General features: G+C 45.0%; 3 protein-coding genes across 3 annotated transcripts in view; 1 reads left to right on the top strand and 2 right to left on the bottom strand.

The window, feature by feature from the left end:
- Positions 1-540: 540 nt before the first annotated feature.
- LOC117940021 (crystal protein) lies at positions 541-9,675 on the bottom strand. Its single transcript, XM_034865421.1, has 8 exons — positions 9,014-9,675; positions 8,068-8,269; positions 6,620-6,753; positions 6,075-6,202; positions 5,735-5,853; positions 5,185-5,325; positions 3,762-3,934; positions 541-1,025 (listed from the first exon to the last, which is right to left on the bottom strand). Exons 1-8 carry the CDS (start codon positions 9,497-9,499, stop codon positions 573-575), a joined length of 1,836 nt encoding a protein of 611 aa, XP_034721312.1. The 5' UTR covers positions 9,500-9,675; the 3' UTR covers positions 541-572.
- Positions 9,676-12,018: 2,343 nt separating this feature from the next.
- On the top strand, positions 12,019-23,157 carry LOC117939989. Its single transcript, XM_034865366.1, has 18 exons — positions 12,019-12,050; positions 12,221-12,331; positions 14,187-14,341; positions 14,432-14,496; positions 14,584-14,677; positions 14,917-15,180; positions 15,828-16,121; positions 16,759-17,010; positions 17,404-17,718; positions 18,301-18,422; positions 19,174-19,393; positions 19,479-19,634; positions 19,968-20,155; positions 20,999-21,147; positions 21,260-21,517; positions 21,994-22,147; positions 22,612-22,750; positions 23,023-23,157. Exons 1-18 carry the CDS (start codon positions 12,019-12,021, stop codon positions 23,139-23,141), a joined length of 3,087 nt encoding a protein of 1,028 aa, XP_034721257.1. The 3' UTR covers positions 23,142-23,157.
- A 1,619-nt stretch (positions 23,158-24,776) lies between these two features.
- The window catches only part of LOC117939988 (NXPE family member 3-like), a 1,114-nt gene continuing 751 nt past the window's right edge, over positions 24,777-25,139 (bottom strand). The window contains exon 4 of the mRNA XM_034865365.1: positions 24,777-25,132. Coding sequence (XP_034721256.1) covers positions 24,779-25,132 — 354 coding nt within the window. The 3' untranslated portion in view covers positions 24,777-24,778. The remainder of the gene's footprint in view (positions 25,133-25,139) is intronic.

Genomic DNA, 25,139 nt, shown 5'->3' with positions numbered 1-25,139 from the left:
TTGCACTTATTAACTGGTTAATTTGACCTTTTTTTCTTCCCAGCTGGACCCCCACCACATATTTTAAGCTAGCCCCTTTTTGTCTAGCCTTGACAATTTCTTGTCTTATAGATATAATCTTGGGAGTCTGCACTTTGCTTTGTCTCTGTACTTTCATGATGAGTGGATATATCGTAGCTTTAGGATAGGAGTACACGTTTCACTCAGGTTGAAATATTTGAAATTTACCCCAATGAAGCAACTTGTCTTTGTGCATCCTTTGTCACGTTGAGGGGGAAATGGCGAGGCTTTGGCCAGGAACGCCTTTCATACTGCTGCTGACCCAATGCTGATGATCAGAGCTGTTTTAAAACTCAACTCATTGTTGGAAAAGGAAATAGAAATAAGATTTTCTCACTAAAAGCTGAGGATTTCTAAACCATAAATGCTGCTTGGTAGCGATTTCTAAAAGGCCACATTGTATGAAGATACCTGTAACTACATGCAACTACATGCTGAAGATTTAGAGACTGGATTTAAATTCTTTGCAACAAAGATGGCAGCATGTACTGCAAAGTAAGCCCGCCCCCTCACTAATAGATGCCTAGATGATCCCAGAAGTCACATACATGGTCCCTGGTGCCCACTTGTGCATGTGAACGCACTGTCAGGTTCATGACCAGCCAGCTGCTGGTGTCGGAGTAGCGCGGCCAAACGGGCAGACGCTGCTCCCGACAGAAAGCGGTCTGTTGGGCCCGCGAGGAGGGGTCGCCTGTGTGGGCGAAGGCGCCCCAGTAGCACAGCATCCGATTGGACAGGAGCTTCTCCGGCAGCGACAGGGTGAAGTTAGCCACCGAAGCAGAGTCAAACAGAAAGGGCAGCTCGGCGCCATGGCAGGCGTGCTGGTAGCAGAAGGTCAGACCCGACCACACGCGGTGGTCTGACGCCACGTGGTCAAACACGTACATCCAAACCGTGCTGCCTGCCGCCGTGCCGGCACGCGCCGACCTCCTGGACGGACACAGGAAGATGTAGTCGGTGACGATCTGGGCAGAGGGAAGAATGAAGGACAGCTGGTCACACAAAAGTTGAAGTTCCATAATATTTAACCATGCTTACGGCGTGGCCCCATAGACGGCCTTCACCAGATTAATGCAGGCTGAAATAATTCATTATTGGATCGCCATGCCATTTCTTACAGGCATTCATGTTCCTCGGAGGATGAATCCAACAGACTTTGAGGATCTTCTGACTTTCCATGTTTGGTGCCCCCCCCCTCCCACAAAGAGCTGCTAGCCTGCAGCGAAACAAAATCACCAGCTCCAAAACGTCTTCCAGTAGTCAACTTCCGGTACAGCCACCACTTAAAATCTCCTTGTAGTCAAATAGTAGTCCACTTCGGTGTTTTGGTACAGTGGGTGTTCCCACCTGATGTCCTGTACTCTAGACCACCTTTTCAAGTAGACTAGGGCCCGGATCGACCAATCAAACCCAGGTATGGTACACAGTGTTCATATTAATAAACAAACTGGACGTTGGGTTCAAGTGCGCATGGATCCGGGACCCAGTTCCCTGATTGACTGATATTCCAATATATTTCTCATTTTGAATTGTCACCTGCCTCCTGCCTTTTGTGTTCCTTCACATAAATGAACATTTGCACCATGAATTGGTGCATGCTGTAATCATTTATTAGAATGCAGGAAATGAAGTGTTTGATGCTTAAAATGTATTAATACATGCAAAACAGATGCAATCCCATAAGGCTCAGCTGGAATTTGTGTTTGTCCTTATTACTCTGTTAGCATGCTAACATGCTAAACTGATTCTGTGAGTGAGGTTAACATTACCCACTAACCATCAGCCCTTGTTAGCTTTAGCGTTTGTTAGCGTTATTTCAGAGCCGCTAGGCTAATTCAGGCTGCATGCAGTGGGCCGGAGGTTTTTATTTTGGAATTTTGTACATGTGCATTTCAAAGACAGATGTGAAACATTACATAGGATGTTCTTTTCCTTTAGATCTTTCTCTTCCAAAGACGCCTCTTCTCTCCCTGCCATCACATATTCTTTCCCTTCCAATGTTGAAAACCTCCCACTCAGGACCACACTGACTCATGAAGGATTTGACTCTTTTTGTCTCACTCTCATAACGGGATTACAGTTCATGTAATTGGTTCCTTCCTATTCTTTTATACATGTCTTAATTACCTTTGTTGAAGGAAGGTACGCATTACCAATTGTTCCCGGGCTTATAATCATGACAACATTGGATGGATTAGACGTTGGTGCTGATCCAGCTCTGGGAGTTATTATATTCCATGTGCTAGTCACCAAGGCACTGTGTTTGTTTTTGACCATGAAAGCTTTATTAATAAAGAAGAAACTTGTTCAGTGTTCAGCTCTGTTAAAAAGGTTGGGTTTTGCAGTGCATCTCCTAGTTTCTGCCGTGTTTTGGTACAAAAGAAAATAAATGACACCCAATAGCAAGACATCTGCATGGAGACGGGCCGGGAGCAGATCGGTCTTATTCTGCCTGTTACCTGGAAACCAGCGTGTCTTGTCTCAGCAGCACACAACCTGCGCCCACATAGCCCTACATCTGACACCTGAAAACCAACAGGCTGACTGCCTGGTTCACACACACACACACACACACACACACACACACACACACACACACACAGGCCGGATTGGCTAAAGAGGAGTGCCAGGAGAATTTCCAGTGTTTTTGGTTGAAATTGTAGGTGAAATTGCAGGCGGCCTGCCTTTGCATCCCACTCTTTATATTCCCGTATTTGGTTTTCCCACCATTTGGTCATCTCACCATTCTCTACATCCATGCAGCCCACTGGGAGAGGGCAGTCTGGTTACTGATGATGCATTTATATTCTGAGGAATCACATTGCTAAAAAAACACACAGACAAACCGTCACTTTGCTTGTAGGAGGATGCAACTGTTAGCCCCCCCCCCCCCCAATGACTCCCCGAGGTCCCCGCCTTGCATGAAAACTGCTGAGGTGAATAGAACCCACAGATATGTAGAGCTACAGGTCTTATCTTGACTGTCCTTGTCTTTACAGAAATGATTCCCATTAGCAAAAGAGTATAATAGTTTTAAATGCCCCATCGGGCTCATGAGACAAAGCACAGGAGACAGCTGGGTCCCCCTCGAGCTCCGGCTGGGTGGGACATCGATCCATGCATGGGTGTGTTCCACAGCTCTTGAAATACAGGTCACACTGTACATGTAGCCTAAAAGAGTTTGCCTTTTTCCAAATGTTGCTTCACTCTTTTCAACACAGACACAAATTAGATGTTACTGTCTAAATGTGAGCCAGCTGGAAAGTGGTTGACAGTTTCCTGACAGCCACTGTGTAGCTAATGATGCAGAGACAAAGCCACGTCAAATAATATAAGCAATTTGCCTTGCTTCAGAAACTTTTCTTTCCATGAACTGAAGATTTCTCTATGAACTAAAATAGGAGTTGTCTGTAGCAAAGAAACAGTGACTTTTGATAATTAGCCTTTAGTCTCTCGAAGACCCTGTCTCAAGATGTTGTGTTATGTTTTCAAAGGTGGCTTTTTGTTATACTTCCTCTGGTCTATCTTCATCTGTGCGCTAACAAAAGCAGCACTTTTACAGCAAAATCTTCTATGTTTGTGGGGAAGCTTCAATTTCTTATTAATAGCTTACATAAAAAATCTCTCACTAAAAAGTGACTGCATCTTTAGTTTGGACTATATATCAGCTCCTATGCTTAAGTGAAAAGAGCTCCTCTTACCTGAGCCAGCATGTCCCTGCGGTCAGCGTCCGTGTACAGGGGCAGGTACCTGTGCAGGATCCGCAGAGCATGTTGTTTAAAGATGGCGGCGATGTACACCGTGCTCTCCACGGCAGACACTGGCTTTTTGAAGACACCAAACGCAAAGATCACTCCCTCTTCTGAGGTGGTTCCTGCAGGACAGAAAGCAACGCCTCAGTCCATGGAAACAACTAGACCTCATCTGCCCCAGCGTTGACTTAGACATGGTTACTTCCCATCATGATTACGATATCCGTTTCCTTGGGCTTCCTTTGTGTTAAAATCCGGTCTCTCCGGCCTCAGATCTCTGCAGGGTAAATCTAGACAGCTAGCTAGACTATCTGTTCAATATGAGGACTATGGTTACCTGGTCCTCAAGTCTCTGCAGGGTAAATCCAGACAGCTAGCTAGACTATCTGTCCAATCTGAGGACTATGGTTACCTGCTCCTCAGATCTCTGCACATTTTTGCAGAGGCATCGGGGCTTTTCTCTGGCTTAGCCCCGCCCATGACGATTGGGATTGGTTCAAAGAAATGCCAATAAACCAGATCACATTTTCCTCCTCTCCCTCATGGTGTGCTATGTGGAGCAGCCAGGCCCTCCTCCAGTGGGTTTTGGAGGAGGGTCAGATGGTAATGGTAAAATAACTGTGTAAAACCAGACATAAGCAGGACGTCAACTGAGGAAGGAAAGAAGCTTGCAATAGTTTTCAGACTGTCCTTGCACAGAAAACCACCATAGGTCGTTTGTGCAAGCAGCTCCTAACGACTCATATTTCCGCGGCTGTAGTAGTTGTCACGGTGAGGGATGTGTCAAACAAACAGAGGACTTTAGCTCAGGAGACTGGGGTTTGTCTGGGTCCATGTCCTGTGCTTTACGAAGCTTTGTCTGTGACGTCAGGTAGCGTCTTGTCTTTTGTCGTGGCTCATGAGCCAGGTTAGGACAAAGTGGACTCATTTCAAGCCAATCCCTAATGTTTTACCAACCCTTAGGGTTCCTGATGCCTGAACTAACCTAGTTCCTTTCACAATGTTAACGAAGCGATCAGTACCTTAAGAAACTCTGTCATTTGATAAAACCTGCCAGTGCGTGTTATGGTCTTCAAAATGGCCGCCATGCGGCCTGGTCTTGGAGCTCACATTTATTATTTTAATAATCATTGGGAGTCATTTCCCTCTGAAATGCAGAGAAGTAGAAGTATGAAGTTGTACAATAAATGTAAATACACAAAATTGGATTCAAGTACAGTACCTGAAAAATGTACTCAGTTAGATCCATCAGCAGCATTTGAGGCTGCTTCATTATACAATTATTACATTTTCCTTTATATATGTGTGTGTGTGTGTGTGTGTGTGTGTGTGTGTGTGTGTGTGTGTGTGTGTGTGTGTGTGTCCCTCTTACCCAGCAGCACTGGCTTCTCTTTCTGCCAGTGGCCCTTCTGGAAGGCAGTGACAGCTTGCTCTTTTATTAACTCCCCATCGATGTACGGACCCCACGTCTCAAAAACCTCCAGGAACCTGAACGGGTTCAAAACCTTAGAACCTGAGGTCAAAAACACATTCGTTAGACTGAAGCCTGGTTTTAGCTGAGGTATATGATTTAGAGACAAAGGTCCAACAGAAAGAACTAGATGGAGTTATGCTATGCTAACTGTCCCCAATGTATAATCACAGAGTCCGTGTTACTGATCAATAATTCTGTCAGCCCTGCAGATATGTAACAGTCATTTGGTGCTGTGAGGAGGTAAAGTCCCTCTGATTGCCCCTTCAGAGGCCCACTATTCCTCTTGCTTTTGTAATTTAGTTATCCAGCATGCCACAGCTCTGGATACAAATACTGTTTTACATCATCTTTTGCAGATAAACTACTATACCCTGCCTTCTTATGTAACTGTGTGGGCAGCCCTGAGCGGTGCTCTAAATGTGGTAGGCTGGTGTTCCGTGCGCCCTACTTGTTTTCATCTGGGCGGCCAGGACAGCCTGTGGACTGAGAGACAGCAGACACACGATGTCGCTCACAGAGCACTTGGTCTGTTTGGCAAAGCCTTTCCCCAGCTTCATGGCGTCGTGTCTGGGGAAGAGACGCAGACACACAAAATTGCAGTTTAGTTTAAAGTTGCCTGTAAGCATGCTGGGAACGTGTCTGCAACAGCTCCAGAAAACACATACTGTATCCCCCTGCTTCTGTCTTAGAAAAAAAGGAAACCTAAGACTTTTGACAGCTCTTTGAGTCCACCGTGTTCTGTAACTTCAGCCAGTAACCATGGCAACCCCGCGCTGATGGTTGCTCACCTGGTCTTCAGAGGGATGGAGAAGGGCAGACTCTGCAGGATGGCCTGTTTAAACAGAGGCTGGCTGCTCTGGATCATCAGGTGAAGACTCACTGACTGAGCACCTGCACTCTCCCCAAAGAGTGTCACCTGACAACAACACAACACCGTCAGCCGTGAACTGAATTGGATTGAAGGAATTTCAATACTTTCTGGATCCCTGAAATTAAATAAAGAAATCCAGTATTTTACAGTAAAGAGCAAGATAAGTCAGACAAAATAACTTCAGGGTCCAACCACTAGGTTAAGGTTGGGATCCAAGGACGTTTACAGATGTTTCACTGTGTAACACCAACGCACTGCACTTGGTGACATTTTGTAGTCATTGTGTATGTAGTAGGGGTCGTAACATCTCTTTTTGGGTGCTTTTTCATCATATTTGTGTGTCAGGGCCCCAGCCCGATGGCCCCCTGGGCCTTTGTCAGATTTTAACATTAGAAAATGAACACAACACATAATAGAGATGATTTTTATCTTTAAGGTTGGTGCATGCGTGTGTGTGCTTGCCTTGCTAGGATCTCCTCCAAACACGGGAATGTTCTGTTGGACCCAAAGAAGAGCCGCCTGCTGATCCAGGATCCCATAATTCCCTGCAGCTGAGGAGTGAGGGTCCTTACCCGACACAAGGAACCCAAAAGCACCTTAAATCATGCAGAAATACACATGATCCAACATAATTGACTCCAGCAAGACATTCATTTTCCAAATTACTGTCCACATATCTCTGCTCCTGTTCTCAGTCTGCAGGAAAGCAGAGTTATTACCAACAGGCTCGGTCCTTTAGGATACTGACACGGACGCATTAGCAAGCCACACACATACAGACAGGCACGACACGCACATGCACTCCACAAACACACCATTATTTAACTAATGTCTGCCGTGAGCTGTCTGTCTGTCCCCTTTACCAACTCTGGTGCTAAACGTCTTCCCCCCTTTGTCCCTACACACACAGGACCAATTAGAAAACGGCTATTAAAAGGTCCCATCACATGGTGCTCTTTGGATGCTTTTATATAGACCTTAGTGGTCACCTAAGACTGTATCTGAAGTCTCTTTATATAGACCTTAGTGGTCCCTAATACTGTATCTGAAGTCTCTTTATATAGACCTTAGTGGTCCCTAATACTGTATCTGAAGTCTCTTTATATATACCTTGGTGGTCCCTAATACTGGATCTGAAGTCTCTTTATATAGACCTTAGTGGTCCCCTAAAACTGGATCTGAAGTCTCTTTATATAGACCTTGGAGGTCTCCTAATACTGTATCTGAAGTCTCTTTTATATAGACCTTGGTGGTCCCTAATACTGTATCTGAAGTCTCTTTATATAGACCTTAGTGGTCCCCTAAAACTGGATCTGAAGTCTCTTTTATATAGACCTTGGAGGTCTCCTAATACTGTATCTGAAGTCTCTTTTATATAGACCTTGGAGGTCTCCTAATACTGTATTAGGGTTATCTTGCTGCATATGTTTGCTTCAGCCCTTGGTCACAAACATTCCCATTTTACAGCTAAACAGTTACTAAAGGATCTTTCTGGAATCATTTGAGAAGAGAAACAGGCAATGCAGTAACATGTTGTTGATTCATATTTGATTATGAGCTATTATGACAGTTTGGATGCAGATCACAAGCTATCAGTGAGTACAGTAAGTTTACATGCACAGTTTTCTACTCTTGCTCTAATTTTGATCCAGGTCATGTAAACCGCATATTCTGTTTGGATATTCCGAATAAGGCCTTTTTTCGAGTATAGATTTCCAGATTAGGAAATGTTGGATATGTTGGATGTTGGATCGGTATTATTTGGGTTCTAGCAGCATTCTTTGGACATTCGGAATCATCTCAATCAGGAGTTTTACCACAGTTTGTGACAGTGAATATGTTACGATGCTAATCCATGTTTTCCAGAGGAATAGATCCATTTAAAGTGAAATAACAACAGACTTCCATACCCAGTCGGTAGTCCAGACTCACAACCACAGTGTGGGTTAGGTTAGTGATGAAGCGTCCATCGTACAGCGGCTTGGAGGCCGAGCCAGCGATGAAATCCCCCCCATGGATCCACACCATGACGGGCAGTGGGCTTCCCAGAGGGGCGCTGAAGTTCACATCCAGAGGTACAAAGATGTTGAGGTAGAGGCAGTCCTCACTGACCTTTGGGAGAGAAAACAGCTCATTTAGTTTGGCAAGCGATATTCCCAATATCTCAAACTTAAAATGAAAACCAGCAGGCTGACGTTTTCCAACATAGCTGCTCATAACGAAAGGCTGAATATTATGACATGAATGCAGCTTTACTGCTGGTTTGTCCCAGTGATCAACTGTGGTGCTGCACCAATTCTTATTCATCTTGTTAATTACCACTGAGGACATCTTTAAGCCATCACACTAAAAAACCTAAGACATGGCAGATATTCTTTAAGCTGATTAAAGTACTTTTAGATTCAACTTATTCAAATGTGACTACTTTAGGCAAAAACAAAACAATATAATTGAAGTTTTAGTTTTTCCTTCAGACTAGACCTTTAAACCTCAATACATATAATCCCTATTTTAGAGATGTTTTGGTGTATCTGGGCCACGGCCCTGCTGGGAGAGATGTTCATATTTTAAAGAAGAGTAATACTTTAACCTTTATTGGAATGAATGGGCACAGAATGCAGTTCTTATAAAACATCCATGGCCAAGCTCACACTATCAAATAAGTTGGTGCCTCTTTAGGTCCAATCCTCACTATCAACCAGATGTACGCGTCCACAAAATGTCCCCTTTACTGTTGGTCATCTAGCTGGTAAAATACTGGCTGGGAGTCACTCTGCGCCAAAACACCAGCCAGGTTATTTCATCTTAAAGTGAAATATTACATGCAAATAAGTGAAAAGTTGGGTTGTTTCTTACTATCCGAGGACACTCCTCAGTGATGGGTCCACTGCAGGCCTGCATGCATGACGCCCTGGGGAAGGAGGCATCGTAAACCCCCAGGCGAGGACTCACAGGTCTGGGGGGCTTCCAGCGGTAAGCCCCAACCGGGGGGTCTGCATAAGGTATCCCATAGAATATATGGGCCTTGTCCACCGTAATCCCCTTGATCTGGCCATCTTTGGTCAACACCACAGGTCCTGCAGCCCCGTTTGGATCCTGGTGGACTGGTTTGCCCTTGGACTGCCCTGTGATCGAGAGGACTTCAGGGCGTCCCAGCTCCTTCAGGGGGTTTACCTCAAAGTCTTTGTTGATGATGAACGGCTCGTTTCTGACCAGCAGCCCGGGGTAGATCCGTCTCAGGAAGCTGACAAGGTCCATGCCATCATCAGTTTTTGTCGCCCCTCTAGAGCCCAGCGCTGAACTTAGTGTGCACAGCAGCAGGAAACAGTGCCAGCTGTCCATATCGCGTATGAATAGTACCCCGAATCCTGCCGCAAAGATTAGGATTTGACTTGAATTGTTGTCCAGCAGAAGTGGAAAAGTGTCAGTCCCCACAAGCCAGCAGCCTGAAACTCTCCGTTGACTTGTGACTCCAATTTAGCTCGTGGCTTGTTAAGATGTAAGACAAAAGCTGATCTGTCTGACCGCTGAGTGGCGTCCAGCAGACCCCTGGAAAGCTGGATCCATGTGATGCGGGACCACTAATAGAGGACAAGACGTTTGTCCTTTGCTTAATGAAATCCCATAAGTCCCACATAGAAGGTAAATGGGGATAACACAGCAGGCTTGTTAAGGAATAAGGCTTGGTCGCATCAACAAAGCCATTCAAGTTTTTAGTGTCCTCACAGTTTTTAAAATCACTTTTTTACATTCAGGTTTATCAGTAAAAACAACTTTTTATTTAATTATGGACTTCTAAATTGCAGAAGGTGGACTGCAAATTTCATTAAGGTGCACACCGCCCCCTACAGGCCTTCTGCACCACAACATGCAGTGGTGATTCCCCTGGGGTCCCGAGACAATTTGAAGTCATAACTCCTCTATGTCCACACTGAAAACCTTGTGAGTAGAGGACCTTTATTTTGAAGGGTCACAGGCTGAAAAGGCTCCGAACATTGGCACACTGTGCAGGATCAGCATCAATTGATTAATGTCTTTAGTAAATGGGGCTTTAACATTTGTGAACCTAGGACCCCTTAACTGAAAGAGAGACAGATCAGGGACGCCCTGCTGCATATATTGTATGAAATGAAGTTGCTTATAAAACTGGTCCTATAATAATGTGTATGTAATAATGCCCATTTATAATCATATGTTATTCTCCAGAGTTCTCCCCTTTTTCATGAAAGGCTACATCTGCTAACATATTGCAGCATTATTGCCAGGTGTGCCACTTCCTACTTGTGTTGTCCTCATGTTGTCCTCATGTCGTCCCCATGTTGTCCTCATGTTGTCCTCATGTTGTCCCCGTCTTGTGCTCTTGTTGTCCTCATGTTGCCCTCATGTTGTCCTCATGTTGCCTTTATGTCGTCCCCATGTCGTCCCCATGTTGTCCCCATGTTGTCCCCATGTTGTCTTCATGTTGTCCTCATGTTGCCCTCATGTTGTCCTCATGTTGCCCTCATGTTGTCATCATGTTGCCTTTATGTCGTCCCCATGTTGTCCTCATGTTGACTTCATGTCGTCTACATGTTGACCTCATGTTGTCCTCATGTCCTCCCCATGTTGCCCTCATGTTGTCCTCATGTTGTCCTCATGTCATCACCATGTTGTCCCCATGTTGTCCTCATTTTGTCCTCATGTTGTCCTCATGTCATCACCATGTCGTCCCCATGTTGTCCTCATGTTGTCCTCATGTTGTCCCCATGTTGTCCCCATGTTGTCCCCATGTTGTCTTCATGTTGTCGTCATGTTGCCCTCATGTTGTCCTCATGTTGTCATCATGTTGCCTTTATGTCGTCCCCATGTTGTCCTCATGTTGACTTCATGTCGTCTTCATGTTGTCCTCATGTCCTCCCCATGTTGCCCTCATGTTGTCCTCATGTCATCACCATGTTGTCCCCATGTTGTCCTCATGTTGTCCTCATGTTGTCCTCATGTCATCACCATGTTGTCCCCATTTTGTCCTCATGTTGTCCTCATGTTGTCCTCAAGTTGTCCTCATGTTGTCCTCATGTTGTCCTCATGTTGTCCCCATGTTGTCCTCATGTTGTCCTCATGTTGTCCTCATGTCATCACCATGTCATCACCATGTTGTCCTCATGTTGTCCTCATGTTGTCCTCATGTTGTCCTATATCAGTGTTCTTTTTAATCCCCCAAAATAACATGATTGATTCCACACAACGCTCTTTGCCAAGTACAAATCTCTACTTTCATTCATTTTGGGGCGTCTTATTCAATTTTATAGCATTGGAAAACAAATGGAAGTGTTTTTGAAATAGTATTGAGTAAAAGTTGACATATTCCAGTCTGTGATTATCATCAACATCCATTCCTTTAATTTTAGTCTCAATAATTCCTAATTTCTGCTTTTCTAACTGAAATATTAGGCATAATTTCTTATAAATGAGGTTTAATGACCATAAATTCCAAAAATAACTGTAAAAAGGTAGTGTTACGTAGTTTTAAACGTCAAAAGAAAGTGACAAACATTGAAAAAAAGCAACAGGTGTTAAAAAAGGGGAAAAAACGGAAGAAAAAGTTAAAAACATCGATTAAAAACAAGTGTTGATTTTCCATTTTGACAGGAAGACAACACGAGGGCTAAATCTCAGCTTATTGCCATTAACTGTTAAGCAATACACATTCTTTATTAATAATTATAAACGTAATTTATTCATGACAACACCCCGATAATATTACAAAAGAATCTATATTAGCGTAGGAAGTTCCGAGCGGCACGTGAAGGCAGCGCACACCTGTCACTCATTAGGCCGTTCGGACAGGTGACATTTCCAGCCACGGCTTGAATAAACCCGAAATGCTTTCCTTTGACGGAATTAACAAGAGAATGTAAGGGGACAGGGGGTCTGGCAGCCTTTCACTGATCCCGCTCCAGTTCAGCCATTAATCAGCTTTTATATTTCAGGAAATCCGAGTTCACGTTCATCTTTTACCTGCTGGTGTGTCACACCATGTCGTCTGGTGAGTACAACCCGGCCCCCGGCATGTTGTGAGTTCAGATACCCCAGCCTGGGACCCATTTGGAGGTATCTACCTGGTTTTCCCGCAGGACGCGCCGCCGAGATCTCCTTCTCCTTGTGCTGGATGAGCAAGGACGTAGCTCTGGAAAGGTAACCACGAAGAAGAAAAGCTCGCTTTGACACGTGGAGTCTTTAGCAGGGGGTCTACGAGGGGGGGGGGGGGGTCTACAGCAGGGGGCTTCAAAGGACCCCTTAACTGAAGAGAGATGGAGCTGGGGGCCCCTGCTACATGTAACGTATTCCAGTGAAGTTGCATAATAAGCTGTGCCTAGAATAACGTGTTTCCATACCTTTTGGTGCATAGAATGCTAAGCTATTACAATAATCATATCCCCTCATATAGGTATGGGGTTACTCATATAGGTAGGCCAGTCTGATTGACATTTGCTAACAATATGTTGGATTTAAGGTCATTAATTTTGAATGGCCCCTCAGGGACAAAGAACATTATTTTATTTGTGTATGAAATCCTTTTAAGTTCTGAAGAATCTTCAAAAAAATAATAATAATAATTTGGTGGTCCCACTACAGTAACTCTTGAGGGCCCCCTAGGGCTCCTAGACCCCCTGTTGAAGATCTGTGGTCTACAGTATTTCACACAATTCTTAACTTTGGTGTCTGAAGAGGACCCCAGGCCCAACTCATTTACAAAAACCCAATGTAGTGTTTCTCTGCTAACATACAGCCAACATGGACAAACATTACTTGTATGACTGAGTATGTATTTCTGGTAAATTCATCATACATCATCATCTTTCAATGTTAGTCCAGTCTTTGAATCTCTTAACTCTGCTCTGGTATTTACACTGATGTACGAAGGTGTGAAACTAGGAGGAACAGCTGGTTCGAAACCACAAAACACCCCCCCCCCTCTCTGTGAAAGGAGTACTCTGGTGGCCTAAAGGTTGTAGTTCCATGAACATGTCACGCAATACCAAAACCACTAAACACTGATCTGCAGCAGTCTACATCTGGAGCCTCCACCCATCTAAGAAGGAGTTCTTCCAGATTCAGGATCCTGGCAGGCGTTTGTACCCCGTCAGCTGTGTGTGTGTGAGGCTGTGCGATGATGGCGGTCCTGGTAATCCCAGATACGTGGGATCAGTTCCTCCCTACCAGAACCAATTTTGTATGGGTCTCCATTTGTGCACTGGGGCATTGTCCAGTTTTTAAATTTGTAATTGTCTTTCCTTAATTGTAGTCCCAAAGGTGGATCACACTATTGTCCTGAAGTGTCAGTGAGACCTGTAACATGTTAATTTGAACTAGGGGACCCAGCTGAAAGACGGAAAACAGCCCAAGACCGGAAGTACACAAAAGTGACTGGGGTGTCCACATACTTTGGGGGATATAGTCAACTATGGACGAGCTGTCTTAGTGTACCGGATGAGTTGCTGGTTACGGGATGAAGATTGGTGTTTAAGTGGACTTTAAACAGATGTGTCCATGTGGCCATAAGCAGGGCAGCATCAAACAGCCGGGTTTTAGATTTTAGGATTTGGAATGACTGTCTAAATGGAGTGTACCATCACAACCTGAAATTAACACCTGACCATGCGCCAAATGTGGGTGAAATATGCCATTGATGGGTAAGACAGTCCATCTAATCTGCCACGTTGGCGTGTAGCCAATTAGAATTGACTGATTCAGTGTTGTTGTTGACACTCTTTCATTTTAAGTCCACCATTTCCTATTCAAGCTAAAACATTTGGCGCAGATTACGGGGGGGACGAGGCCGACTAAAAGAAAACCTACCAAGTGAACCAAGTTGGAGACTCGGCAAGCAGCACTTTAATGTGTATTTTTATCAAGTTCAAGAATGATGCAAATACAATGCCTGGTAAAAAGCCTGTGTGACTAGTAGATTTTCAAATCCACTAGCCCCAGTGACTGGTAGGGAACTCCAGGCCCTGGTACCGAGGCTTCCTTCTTCTCCATCCTTTAGGTTAAATGGAAACCTGTGGCTCAATGACACGTCCCTAAAACGCCTCAGTAAGGGGGGGAAAGTGACCTCCCTGACGGTGTCCCCGGCTGTTGAAAACAAGCTCACACTGCAGTATGGAGGCTCTGTTCAGGCATGGACTGTAAGAGTTGACCCACGTAAGAATCTTTTTTTCTTTTTAAATGTTAATGTTTTTGTTATCCACTTAAAATCAATAGTTATCAAATGTTCAACAAAATGTATCTAAGGTACAAAATTCACTAAGATCCGAGGCCTGCAGAAACCCCTAAAGCAACCAGCAAGTTTCACCAAGGTACCTCTCATATAACAGATGAAATTCCAATATACTCTTCATCTTGCTTTGGCTTCCATTGATGATCCCTGGAACGTCTTTGTTCAGGACTTCCTGGAGAAGATGAGTCCCGATGAAGTGTTTTCATGTGAAAATGGCACCGTGTTCTTCCACCAGGATGAAAACTTCTTCCTTGCATTCGGTGAGCTCATCTGTTTGTGTGCATTCTTCTTTTTGAACTTGCATGTCGCCCTGGCCTCCCTTTAGAGTAGTACAGGACCCGTTCACACTCCAGCTCTCAGGCCAAAATGTCAATGGATGTCAATCTAGACTGCAATGACGTTAGCTTAGCACATTTATCCATTTAATCATATCTGGTTTAATAATGCTTTAAATGAAAACTTCTTTGTGTGACTGAAATTCCAGTTTTGCTTCTCCTAGGCTACACCATGCGTCTCCCAGTCAAGCTGGAGTCCAGGACTACCTCCGAGTTGCAGGTCTCCTGGGTGGACCCCCACCCAGCAGTCAGCAGAAGCCACACGATGACCCTGTATAACACTGACATGGGCTCCTATAAAACTCTGAGCATGGACAGCCCCACCAGCGGCCTCTACCACTTCACGGCTCTGGACTCCTGCAGCTGCTACGCGGCCTGTGTGGAGCCCGCAGCCACCCACACCTTCACCTGCCTCTCCACTATTACTGGTACGACTGTTGGTGGGGTGGGTTAGCTGACACCCAACAAAAGATCACACCGGTTCCAAAAACCAAAGCCATTCTCATTTGGGGATCAAGTCATGCAGATTAAACAAATGCCGCAGCATCATTCATTACGGGCTGCAACTGATGATTCTTACGCTGTAAAATGTTCTCAGAGCTAAAGGTGAAAGGATCTTTAAAATGCTTATGGGACAAACAACCGTTCTATACTCAAATGGGGGACAGTTCATTCAAGTCCTAGTGTTATTAATCAATCTAGATAGTTTTGGGGTGAGTTGCCCAGTGTTGGAGATATCAGACGTAAATAAGTCAGCCTTCTTGCCAGCTTGTGGTGCTCAAAGTGCCAAAAATTACAATCGTAAAAAATCAACAGCAATATCTCTTTAAAACCCGGTTACTCAGGATGATGTGCGGATGGCGCTAAAATGAGAGGGCTTACTGGACTTGGACTGGTCAAGTGTCCAGAGACACGGGTCCAAATGAATGCTGATGTTGGGCCCTATTTTCTTCATGTGTAAATACGCGACTGTTTGGTTTGAAAGGTGAAATTATACTAAGTCTTGTGTTAACAAAAGTAATCTGTGAAAGCAGGTTTAAAATGCTTTACCAGGTCTTTATCGTTTTACCGCCAGACCCAGACATTCCCAAGGACTTTGGGGTGACATTGTGGAACAGCAGCAGCATATCGCTGGCCTGGGACTACCCTGAGAACTGCAAGTTCTCCTTCTTCCTACTCACCGCCTTCTACCTCAGTGGCACAGACCAGATCACAGAGGAGGTGCTCTTCTGGCACAAGGAGGACACCTTTGTGTTCGTCCTGTCCGACCTGGAGCCCTGCACCAGAGTTAGGTTTGGCCTGCAGACGGTCTGCCAGGCGGGGATAGAGTCCCGCTACAGCAAGATGGTCCTGAACGAGGGCAACTCTGGTAAGACTAGATGGCCCATCATGGATTTATCCGTTTGAACCTATTATAAACCGGTCACTGACTTGCAATACAACTTTGTCGTTCAATTGTTGGTCAATTAATTTACCAATTCCAAGCAGCTCCGCTCAAAAGAAGAAATAAAAATCCACACAGAGCTAGACAACTACACACAAAGTACAAAGATTAAATGCACTGTTCCTCATTGACACTCAGTGCTTTTGCCAGCACAGCCTTCTTTGGTCTGGTAGCTTCTAGCTAGCAACTAACTGTGTGTTGATATCGCCATGCAACTCACAGTAGCACAGGATCACTTGATGGCTCTTGTGCAGCAGTTCAACCCTTACCGTGACCTTGGAATTGTCGTGTGTGTGGCCGCAGTGGTTGGCTACACAGTAATGCCCAAAAAGTGAGACTCCAGTTAGAAAGAGCAGACGTTTTAAGTGAAACTCTAGTGGTCCCTGCTGGGCGAAATGTGGCATTGCATTAAAGAATAGAAAACTACACCAGAGTAGCATATTAACATATGACAGGCAGCTCCTGTAAAAACCCTAAAGATGATTTTCGTCTTCATCCTGCCGATGTGTTCCTTTTTAGAAAAGACCACAGTCCAAGACCTCATCCTGTCTCTGCTCCTCAGTTCACTCCACCATCGAAGCATTGTGTCAGACATCGTACGGCCCCGACAACTACACCCTGAGCTGGGAGGCCCGGAACACCTCGTCCATCTCCATGTTCAGAGTGTACCACGACGGGGAGCTGCAGGGCACCACGCTCATCACCAGCTTCACCGTGGGGGGGCTGCAGCCATGCCAGCAGCACCAGGCTACGGTGGAGGCGCTGTGTGGGGACGGCGTGCTCATGAATGCCAAGACAGTTGCAGCACACACAGGTAACGTAGACACGGACGAGATGACACACAGACTGGTCCCACACTAGGTCATTCACTGGTAAGATGATGCTGACGCTGCAGTAAAGGATGTTGTTGGACTCTCGCTCCGAGACTTAAGACTTGACTTGGACTTCAGGTGAGAGACTTAAGACTTGACTTGGACTCTAGATCAGAGCCTTAAGAGCATCTCTGACTCATAAGTAAGAATCAATCAATATGTGACCTTAATGAGCATCTTGGCTATTAGCACATAAAGTGAACTGAGTTACTCCTCCCATTTTTATTTAACTCACTCTTTATGGGGAAAATGATAGTGATGTTTGTCAACACACACACACACACACATAGTTTCTATCGTTTGTTAATCTATGGCCTGACACTGTGTGTACCCAGGACCTCTGGGGGTTTCTGAGCTCAGGTATCGCTCCAAAGACTCGAGCGCCCAGTGGAAACCCCGCACCACGCACCAGCCTGGTGTTGCCTTCGCATATGAACTGTCTCTGGAGAACGGCGCCACCATCCAGACCAGCCGGGTGACTGACACACAGCTGCCTCTGCCAGGGCTGGAGGAAGGGAAGACCTACGCCCTGGACGTTTGGGAGGAATGTGACGGACAGTGGGAGTCTAAACGATCTCATGTGTGTTTTGAGGGAGCTAATTCATCCTTAAAGCACTTTGGGAGGGCTGCTGGATCTCCGCTGGACCAAGGTCAGTCTGAGGTAGCATTAAGCTCAATTTATGGTCCTGAGATACGGATCCTACGCCGTAGTGTGACGTGCACCTCTCGAAAAATGGAACTACGCGTTGCAGCGACGCAGATCAACAACTGGGATTGGTCCGCTTGGCCGTGGTTTGGTAGTGTTTTTTCCCTTACTACTTTCCTGGTTCTCCTTCTCTGTAAACATGAAACCAAGGAGAGGGTTAACTTCTCCTGCATCACAGGAGAAGTTAACCCTCTGCTCAGGCCAGTTGGGTTGGCTACATCACTCTGCATAAAGCCCCCCCAGAGCCATAAACAGTCCGACCGACGGCTGTAGCTGTGGGGTTTTGGTTTGAGGGTCTCTAGTTTAATCAGAAAATCTCCTCAACATGTGTGACCGTGTAAAACAGCTGCCTGTTGTTCCGACATGATTATCCAAGAAATACTGAAGAAAAAGTACAGAAATGACCAGAGAGAGAATAACTTTCTGCAGTGTAGGCCTGAATCTATTTCTAATCTACTTGTTTTGTTGATTAAACCTTTTCAAGGTGAACCTTAACCCCCTGATTCGGTTTTTGTGGCTTCTGTAGAGCCGCCGGTAGACCCTTTCAGCATGGCTCTCACAATGGTCGTGCCCTGGTCCCTGCCTGAGGATCTACTAGATGACGGGTCGGGACCCAGAGCTGAAATGGGGAAGACTCTTCAAGATAAGGTGGTTTTCATCAGTGATCACAGGCTGTGTGTGTGTGTGTGTGTGTGTGTGTGTGTGTGTGTGTGTGTGTGTGTGTGTGTGTGTGTGTGTGTGTGTGTGTGTGTGTGTGTGTGTGTGTGTGTGTGTGTTCATCTGAGATCCAGGCAATGCAAGTTTCTTTTTGTTGACACATTGGAGTGGAAGTCACACAAAAACATTGCGCTTTTATCAAGAAGAAATTTGAGATAACTGAGAAGACTTATCCCAGAAGCAACCTGTCCAACAACTTAAACCATTCACAAACACGCACGGTAATACTTACATGTCAAGACAGCATTCCAATTTATAAAAACTGGAAAATATCTTTTAACGCTGAATACCACACAAAGTTTCTAGCATGGTGCTATGGATGCCAGTTTTGGTCCATCCACCACTTTGGTCCAGGCTGAAATAACTCAACAATTGTATTGTTTGCAATGACATTTTGTACAAAAATGTACAGTTAGCCAAAAGATGAATTGTAATAACTTAATTTTCAGCCCCACTATCAGGTCAAAAAGGTTGTCCAATATTTGTTTATGATCAAATAGCTGCAAAACTTCTGACATTCCCATCAGCCTCAGCTGTACTCTGTGTTTTACTGCTATATGGAGAAATGCTAACACGCTTATTATGCCTACTAAATATCACAATGTTGGCATTGTAAGCATGTTAGCAGCTGATATTAGCATTCAGCCCAAAGCATGTGTGTGTGTGGTCATGTGTGTTACAGCTACAGGAGATGTTAAACGACTTTCATCTGCCAGCCCGCGTTGAGCTGGTTGCCATTGAACCTGCAGGCGAGCCAAACAAGACGGACATCCTGTTTATATCTTTTGATGCATCCAAAACTGAGGAAGACGTGCCCCTGCCTGTTGAAGATCAGCTGGACTACATTCACTCCCTGAATACAGACCACATGGCGGTTGCAGATGGGCTCATTCATTGGGAAGGTAGGTGATCCCTAAAATCAGCTCAGCTTGGTCAAGTGGAAAGTCTTCCAGACGATTCAAACCAATGATCTTGTTTTGATTTCAGGTCCTGATCTGTGTGCTTCCTCCAAGCGAACGTTGTGTCCTCCTAACTCTCTGTGCATCAACACCCTGGGCTCCTACGCCTGTTTGTGCCAACATGGCTACTACGATGTGAGCTCCGTCATCGAGCCTCCTGTGGCATCACATCCAGTCTGCAACGGTAAACTCCAGTCCTGTTAAACGTGTGTTCTAAGAATGTATCTCATTCAGTATGATTGGACCTCAGCAGTATGATACTAAAGCTTCTTTATTATGATCACTGCAGAAAGGTGCCTCATTATAGGCTGTAGAGGGTACCAAAAGTTAACAAAAATTATGTTTTGAATGAGTTTCTAGCCCCCCCTGTCCATGTTAAGGAGATTCCACTTTGGCTTTAGCATGCAGTTACGATGGATGTTGCTTTATTTTAAATGATGAAGATCACTGCTACTGTATTATCAGAGTCTGCTAGTGTGATTCCTTGACTCTGACCCCCTTTTTTTTTTTTTAACAGAAAAAGGACTTTTCAGTCACTGTCTGGGTAAACTGACGGGTGGCATAGCCAAACCCTACCTGGCTTCTTACATCGGGGGAAAGTTAGATGTCAGGCTGAACGATGGCTCGTGCACTGTGGTCGAGAGTGAGATGTTCTACCACTTCCGCATCTCGCGAAAAGCCTCTGAATGTGGAACTGAGAGGCGGGTGAGTGGTTGATCGAGCTGATGAAAAGACATTTCCTTACTAAGTGAAGGAAAGATTCTGTGCAGGGCACCACTGACACCTGAAGTAATGGGAAAGAATTCCTAATAGCCTTGTATTATCACTAAATAAGAATACAGGAGATTTGCCCTATATACCCAACAAGGTTATTTTACATACTAGGAAAAGTTACTGATGAAATTCCATGTGCTCATTTAACACTTAAACTGCACGTTCCAACGGCAGAAAGCGAATGAGACATCCAGAGAAAATTAGACATGGCATCCGTTTTTAAAATGTGCTGTGAAGTGTTCTTTTTTTTTTACTAAATATCCACTATATGGTCAGAATAGAGGAGGTAATGCCGATCATTCTCCTTTACAGAAAAATAAATAGTTGTAGCTCTCTAAGTGATGTAATCATTGTTATCATGGGCTTCTTAAAGCAACACTAAAGCACTTTTCCTTCTTTGGTCCCCCTACAGGTGGGAAGCACAGCTGTCCATTACTGCCGTCGTAATGTTCATTATGTCTCATTCAAGCTTCAGATCCACCACCCGATCTGACAACCTTGCATAATGTAATGTAATGGACGCTTTGTCCAACCTGTAGGGGGACCAAAGTGGTTAAAGCGCTTTAGTGTTGATTTAATAGGTACACAAACTAGAAGGGCACTTGAAAGCACAGTCCTCTCACAATAATTAACCCCAGATATAAGATATCTGAACAATAAAGTGCTAAAACTAAACTAAAGCAAATTGGCAGGAGATAGCCAAGTGTATCAGTATACTCTACTCTTCGATGTGGGACGTTTATGTTAACAGAACTGTTAACTGTGTTTCTCCAGGTGAACAAAACCCACATCCAGTTCCTAAACACGCTGACTGTGACCATCAGAGATCAAACCATCACCCGCCGGGATCTAAAAGTCGTCTGGAAGTGCGTCTACCCGCGACATTACATTCGCCACGCTCAAGTCGGCGTGGATGTGGAGTGGTGAGTCAAACGTCTTCATATTTTGTCTCTCTGCCTGAATAAATAAAGAAAGAAAGCACTCTTAACTAATTCAGGTCCAAAACGTCTAAACCGGTCCTTTCTTTGGTCGTAGGCTCTCCTCGGTCTCCCTGGTGGCGTTGAACTCCTCCCTGCAGCTTGGCCTGACCATGACCCTGTACGCGGATGAGTTGTACGCCCACAGCTACAGGGATGCCATCACCTTGGGCCCTGAGGACACGCTGTTCTTCCAGGTGGCCCTGCAGACCAACAACTCCTTTGCTTCAGACGTGCTCCTGCAGGTGGAATCATGCTGGGCCACTGAGAGCCCCGACCCCCAGGACACAGTCCAGGGTGTTCTTCTTCAGGATGGGTAGGTGGAAATGTAGCCTGAGTCAACCAATGTACATGCTGGGATAAAGCCTGACATCCGGATGTCCTTGCCCTTCTGCTGTCTCCACTATGGTGGCCTAGCACCACCATGGACGGTTGAGATTACTTTAAAATAATTACAAACAAGCCAGAGCGTCTTCCCCCCCCCCCCCCCCCCCCCCCCCCCCCCCCCCCCATCCCAGAATAGATGGGCTGTGTGCAGACCAGGAGAGGTTTGGCGATGTGAGACTAGTAAAAAGGTGACTGATCTATCAGTTAAAGAAGTGTTTTGCTGCTGGAAAGAGGGTATTTTTTACAAAAACTGGTCTGTCTATGAAGTAGAGTGGCACTTTTTTTTTTACTACATAACCAGATAAATATTGATAGATTTCCTTTCCCAAAAGTGTGTACCATAATTGAACTACTAAGTGCCCTTGAATGATAGGGATGGTGAGAGTTGTCCTCTCTTGGTCCCAGCTGTGCTGTTGACACCACGTTCCGGTGGCTCTCTGTGAACGGTCTGGCCCAGAGCAGCAGGTTCTCCCTTCAGATGTTCTCCATGCCCAAAGGGTTGCCCATCTACATGCACTGCCTGGCCAACATCTGTGTCCAGGATGAAGACTGCACAAAGGTAAACTAAGGCCAATTCATAAATCTTAGTCCAAGCGGGGCCACTCAGGTGCAGCAAGAAAAACAACCAGAAAACACCTGAGAAACGTACTGGACATACAAGAACCAATAAAATATTAACATGGACGTAGGGGGGCCTTTAAATGCACAATAACTGGACGTGGGGGACCCTTTAAATGCACAATAACTGGACGTGGGGGACCCTTTAAATGCACAATAACTGGACGTGGGGGGGCCTTTAAATGCACAGTAACTGGACGTGGGGGGGGGGCCTTTAAATGCACAATAACTGGACATGGGGGGGGGGCCTTTAAATGCACAATATCTGGACGTGGGGGGGGGGGCGTGCAATGTACTGTAGGCTACTGTTTGGTAGCCGTAGCAGGCGTCATATTAAAAAACCTCACATCTGACCAATGCATGTAAAGGAGTGAGAATCTCCAACTGAGCCTGGTGTTGTGATAGAGTTGCAGCAGTCAGCAGCGCACCAAGAGGTCCCGAAGAGGGAGCCGGATGGACCCAGAGAGGACCCAAGCTGCTGTAGTCTCTGCTGGACCCCTGGTGGTCAACAGGAGGGGGACGTCAGCAGTCCCCCAGTCTTACTGTGAGTTTATGTCTCAGGCCAAACTTGTACACACTGTTACATCATCAGCCAAGGTCATGTTTTAAAGTATCAGAATCCAAATGCATCACTAGCCTTCACTGCATCTATAGCTTTACATTTCTTATCTTTTTACATTATTTTCACTAATTTAAAATGATTGAACTAACCTATAGTAGGTTTTGTGTTTTTGGTTATCTTAACTCTAAGTGTGAGGTGTGTATGTGCACTCAGAATCCTGAGTCAATGAATTAGCTATGTCCGTTTGTTTGCAGGGCCAGAGCATATGATCTCCATTGTGGCCGGGTCAATCGGCTTTTTGGGAGTAACCGTACTCTCCGTGAGTGCAACCAAAGCAATCATGACTTACTATGAGCGACTACGGCTGAAATAAAGTGTTTGGAACACCATCTGTGAGTGTGCAATGATGATCATGGAGATCGCCGTGACAGAAATCAAACATATCTTATTAAAATGTTTCATATAAAATCCCTTTCAAAATGGATGTAGCAGGATGACTTTAGTGGCTCAGTACAGCAGGACTATGAATGGATTCTAGGCTGTTGTAGCATCCTACACTTGGTCTTCAGTCAGCCTAGACCAACCTGCAGCTAGCCTGTTAACCTGAACTGCTGTGTAGCAGAGCCGGTCTACGGAGAGCCTGGTCACTCCTATCTCACTCCCGATTAAGTTTCCTCCCCGTATTAGACCGTAGGCTTCCTGGGTGTCCCTACTCTGCCTCTGATTGGTTAGTACTCGTTGCCTCGGTTGGTTGGATTGGCTCGGTTTAGCAATGACGAGTGAGCTGTGTTAGGATAAGAATACCAGGGTAATCCATTCAGAGGTAGAGGAGGGTGGGACATGCCTTCACCTTCATATGCAAAACAATTATGAAGTTATAAGGTCAATCTTGTGATTACAGCTTGTTGCACTGCCCCATATAGGCTGAAAAACTACCAGTCTACTGGTAATTTAACCCTTTGTAGGTCCTATTTTATTAAAGTGCATTTCTTCTTGATTCAACTCAGAGGTATACAAGACCAACTGGGTCACGGGGATATAGATCCATTTAAGCTGGGCTAAAAGGCAAACCGTATCACAGGAGATTGGTTAGCCTATTTTTATAGAATCAGATTTATTTATTTTGATGAGGACAATGCACACTAATTTAAACTGTAGTCCTAGTTACCTAGCATGCATGTCTTTATGGTGGGAGGATGAAAATCCACTCAATCACAGGGAGAACATTCAAACTCCACACGCTACTGCTAAATATTAAGTAGCTGCATGCTAACATGAGAGAGCTGTAGACTTGGCGCCCAATGTTAGTAATTTCTCCCCATTTTCGGGTCACTTTACTGATTAGACATGTCCACTTGTAAAGAATTTGGATATAAGCCTTATTGGGGAATTATTTTGAATAAGCAGTTTATTGCATGACATAAGTAATGCAAATTATTTAAAAATCTAAAAATTAGATTTTCTGGATTTTTGTTTTAGTTTCCGTGTCTTACAGTTGAAGTGTACCTATGATTAAAAATCCCAAACCTCTACATGCTTTGGAAGTAGGCAAACCTGCAAAATCGGCAGTGAATAAAATACTTGTTCTCGCTACTGTATGTCCTCCTTTGCAGTAGCTCCAGCTTCAACTACTGAAACTACACATACATACATACATACATCCATCCATGTACAGGCACCACCTCCTGTTTTTCCTTTCTGCTGACGCTGACACTTGCTGATTCTGCTCCGACTGCACCTCTCCAGGCTCTTGCCCCTAAACCAGGTACTGCCTATTGTGTCAGCTACTCGAGAGGGAGGGGGCAGTACAGCTTCAGTGCAATGGAGGCAGAAGAAGCTTTGATTTCCTGTAAAATAATAGAGTACCTGTAATGGCTCCCTACAGATATAATTAATAATGTAGGAAAAAGAGTAACTATATATGAAGAATAAATACATGTAAAATCACAACATGCAGGAATGGATAACATATGAAAGATCTAAAGAAAATTGCAACAAAGGATAGCCGCCCTATTGAGGACACGTGTAGGACAAGATAAGGTTAACCATATTCTCAATTATGGGACGTGATGGGTGGATGTTGTGTGCCAGGTGGTGGGCAATGACCATCTCCCAGGCCTCGATCAGGTGAACGTTCAGTCCTTCGAACATGAATCTGAGCACTTTATAACACTGCAGCGTGTGCCAGTCGCTGTTATTTATTGCATAATAAAGGTTCATTTCTCTGGGGCCCCCAGTCCGGATGACAACCAGCGTGTCTGGAGCCCTGTCCAGAAGCCGCACCACCGCCCTGCGGATGTTCAGCAGTCGCCGGATGTAGATCTCCATGGGAAAAGTTCCAAAGTGAGCCCAGATGCCAAAAACTACAACC

This window comes from Etheostoma cragini, unplaced genomic scaffold (assembly GCF_013103735.1).
Source record: "Etheostoma cragini isolate CJK2018 unplaced genomic scaffold, CSU_Ecrag_1.0 ScbMSFa_1523, whole genome shotgun sequence".
Taxonomy (NCBI): Eukaryota; Metazoa; Chordata; class Actinopteri; order Perciformes; family Percidae; genus Etheostoma; species Etheostoma cragini.
Note: the sequence above shows the minus strand (reverse complement) of the source record. Positions and strands in the feature narration are given on the sequence as shown.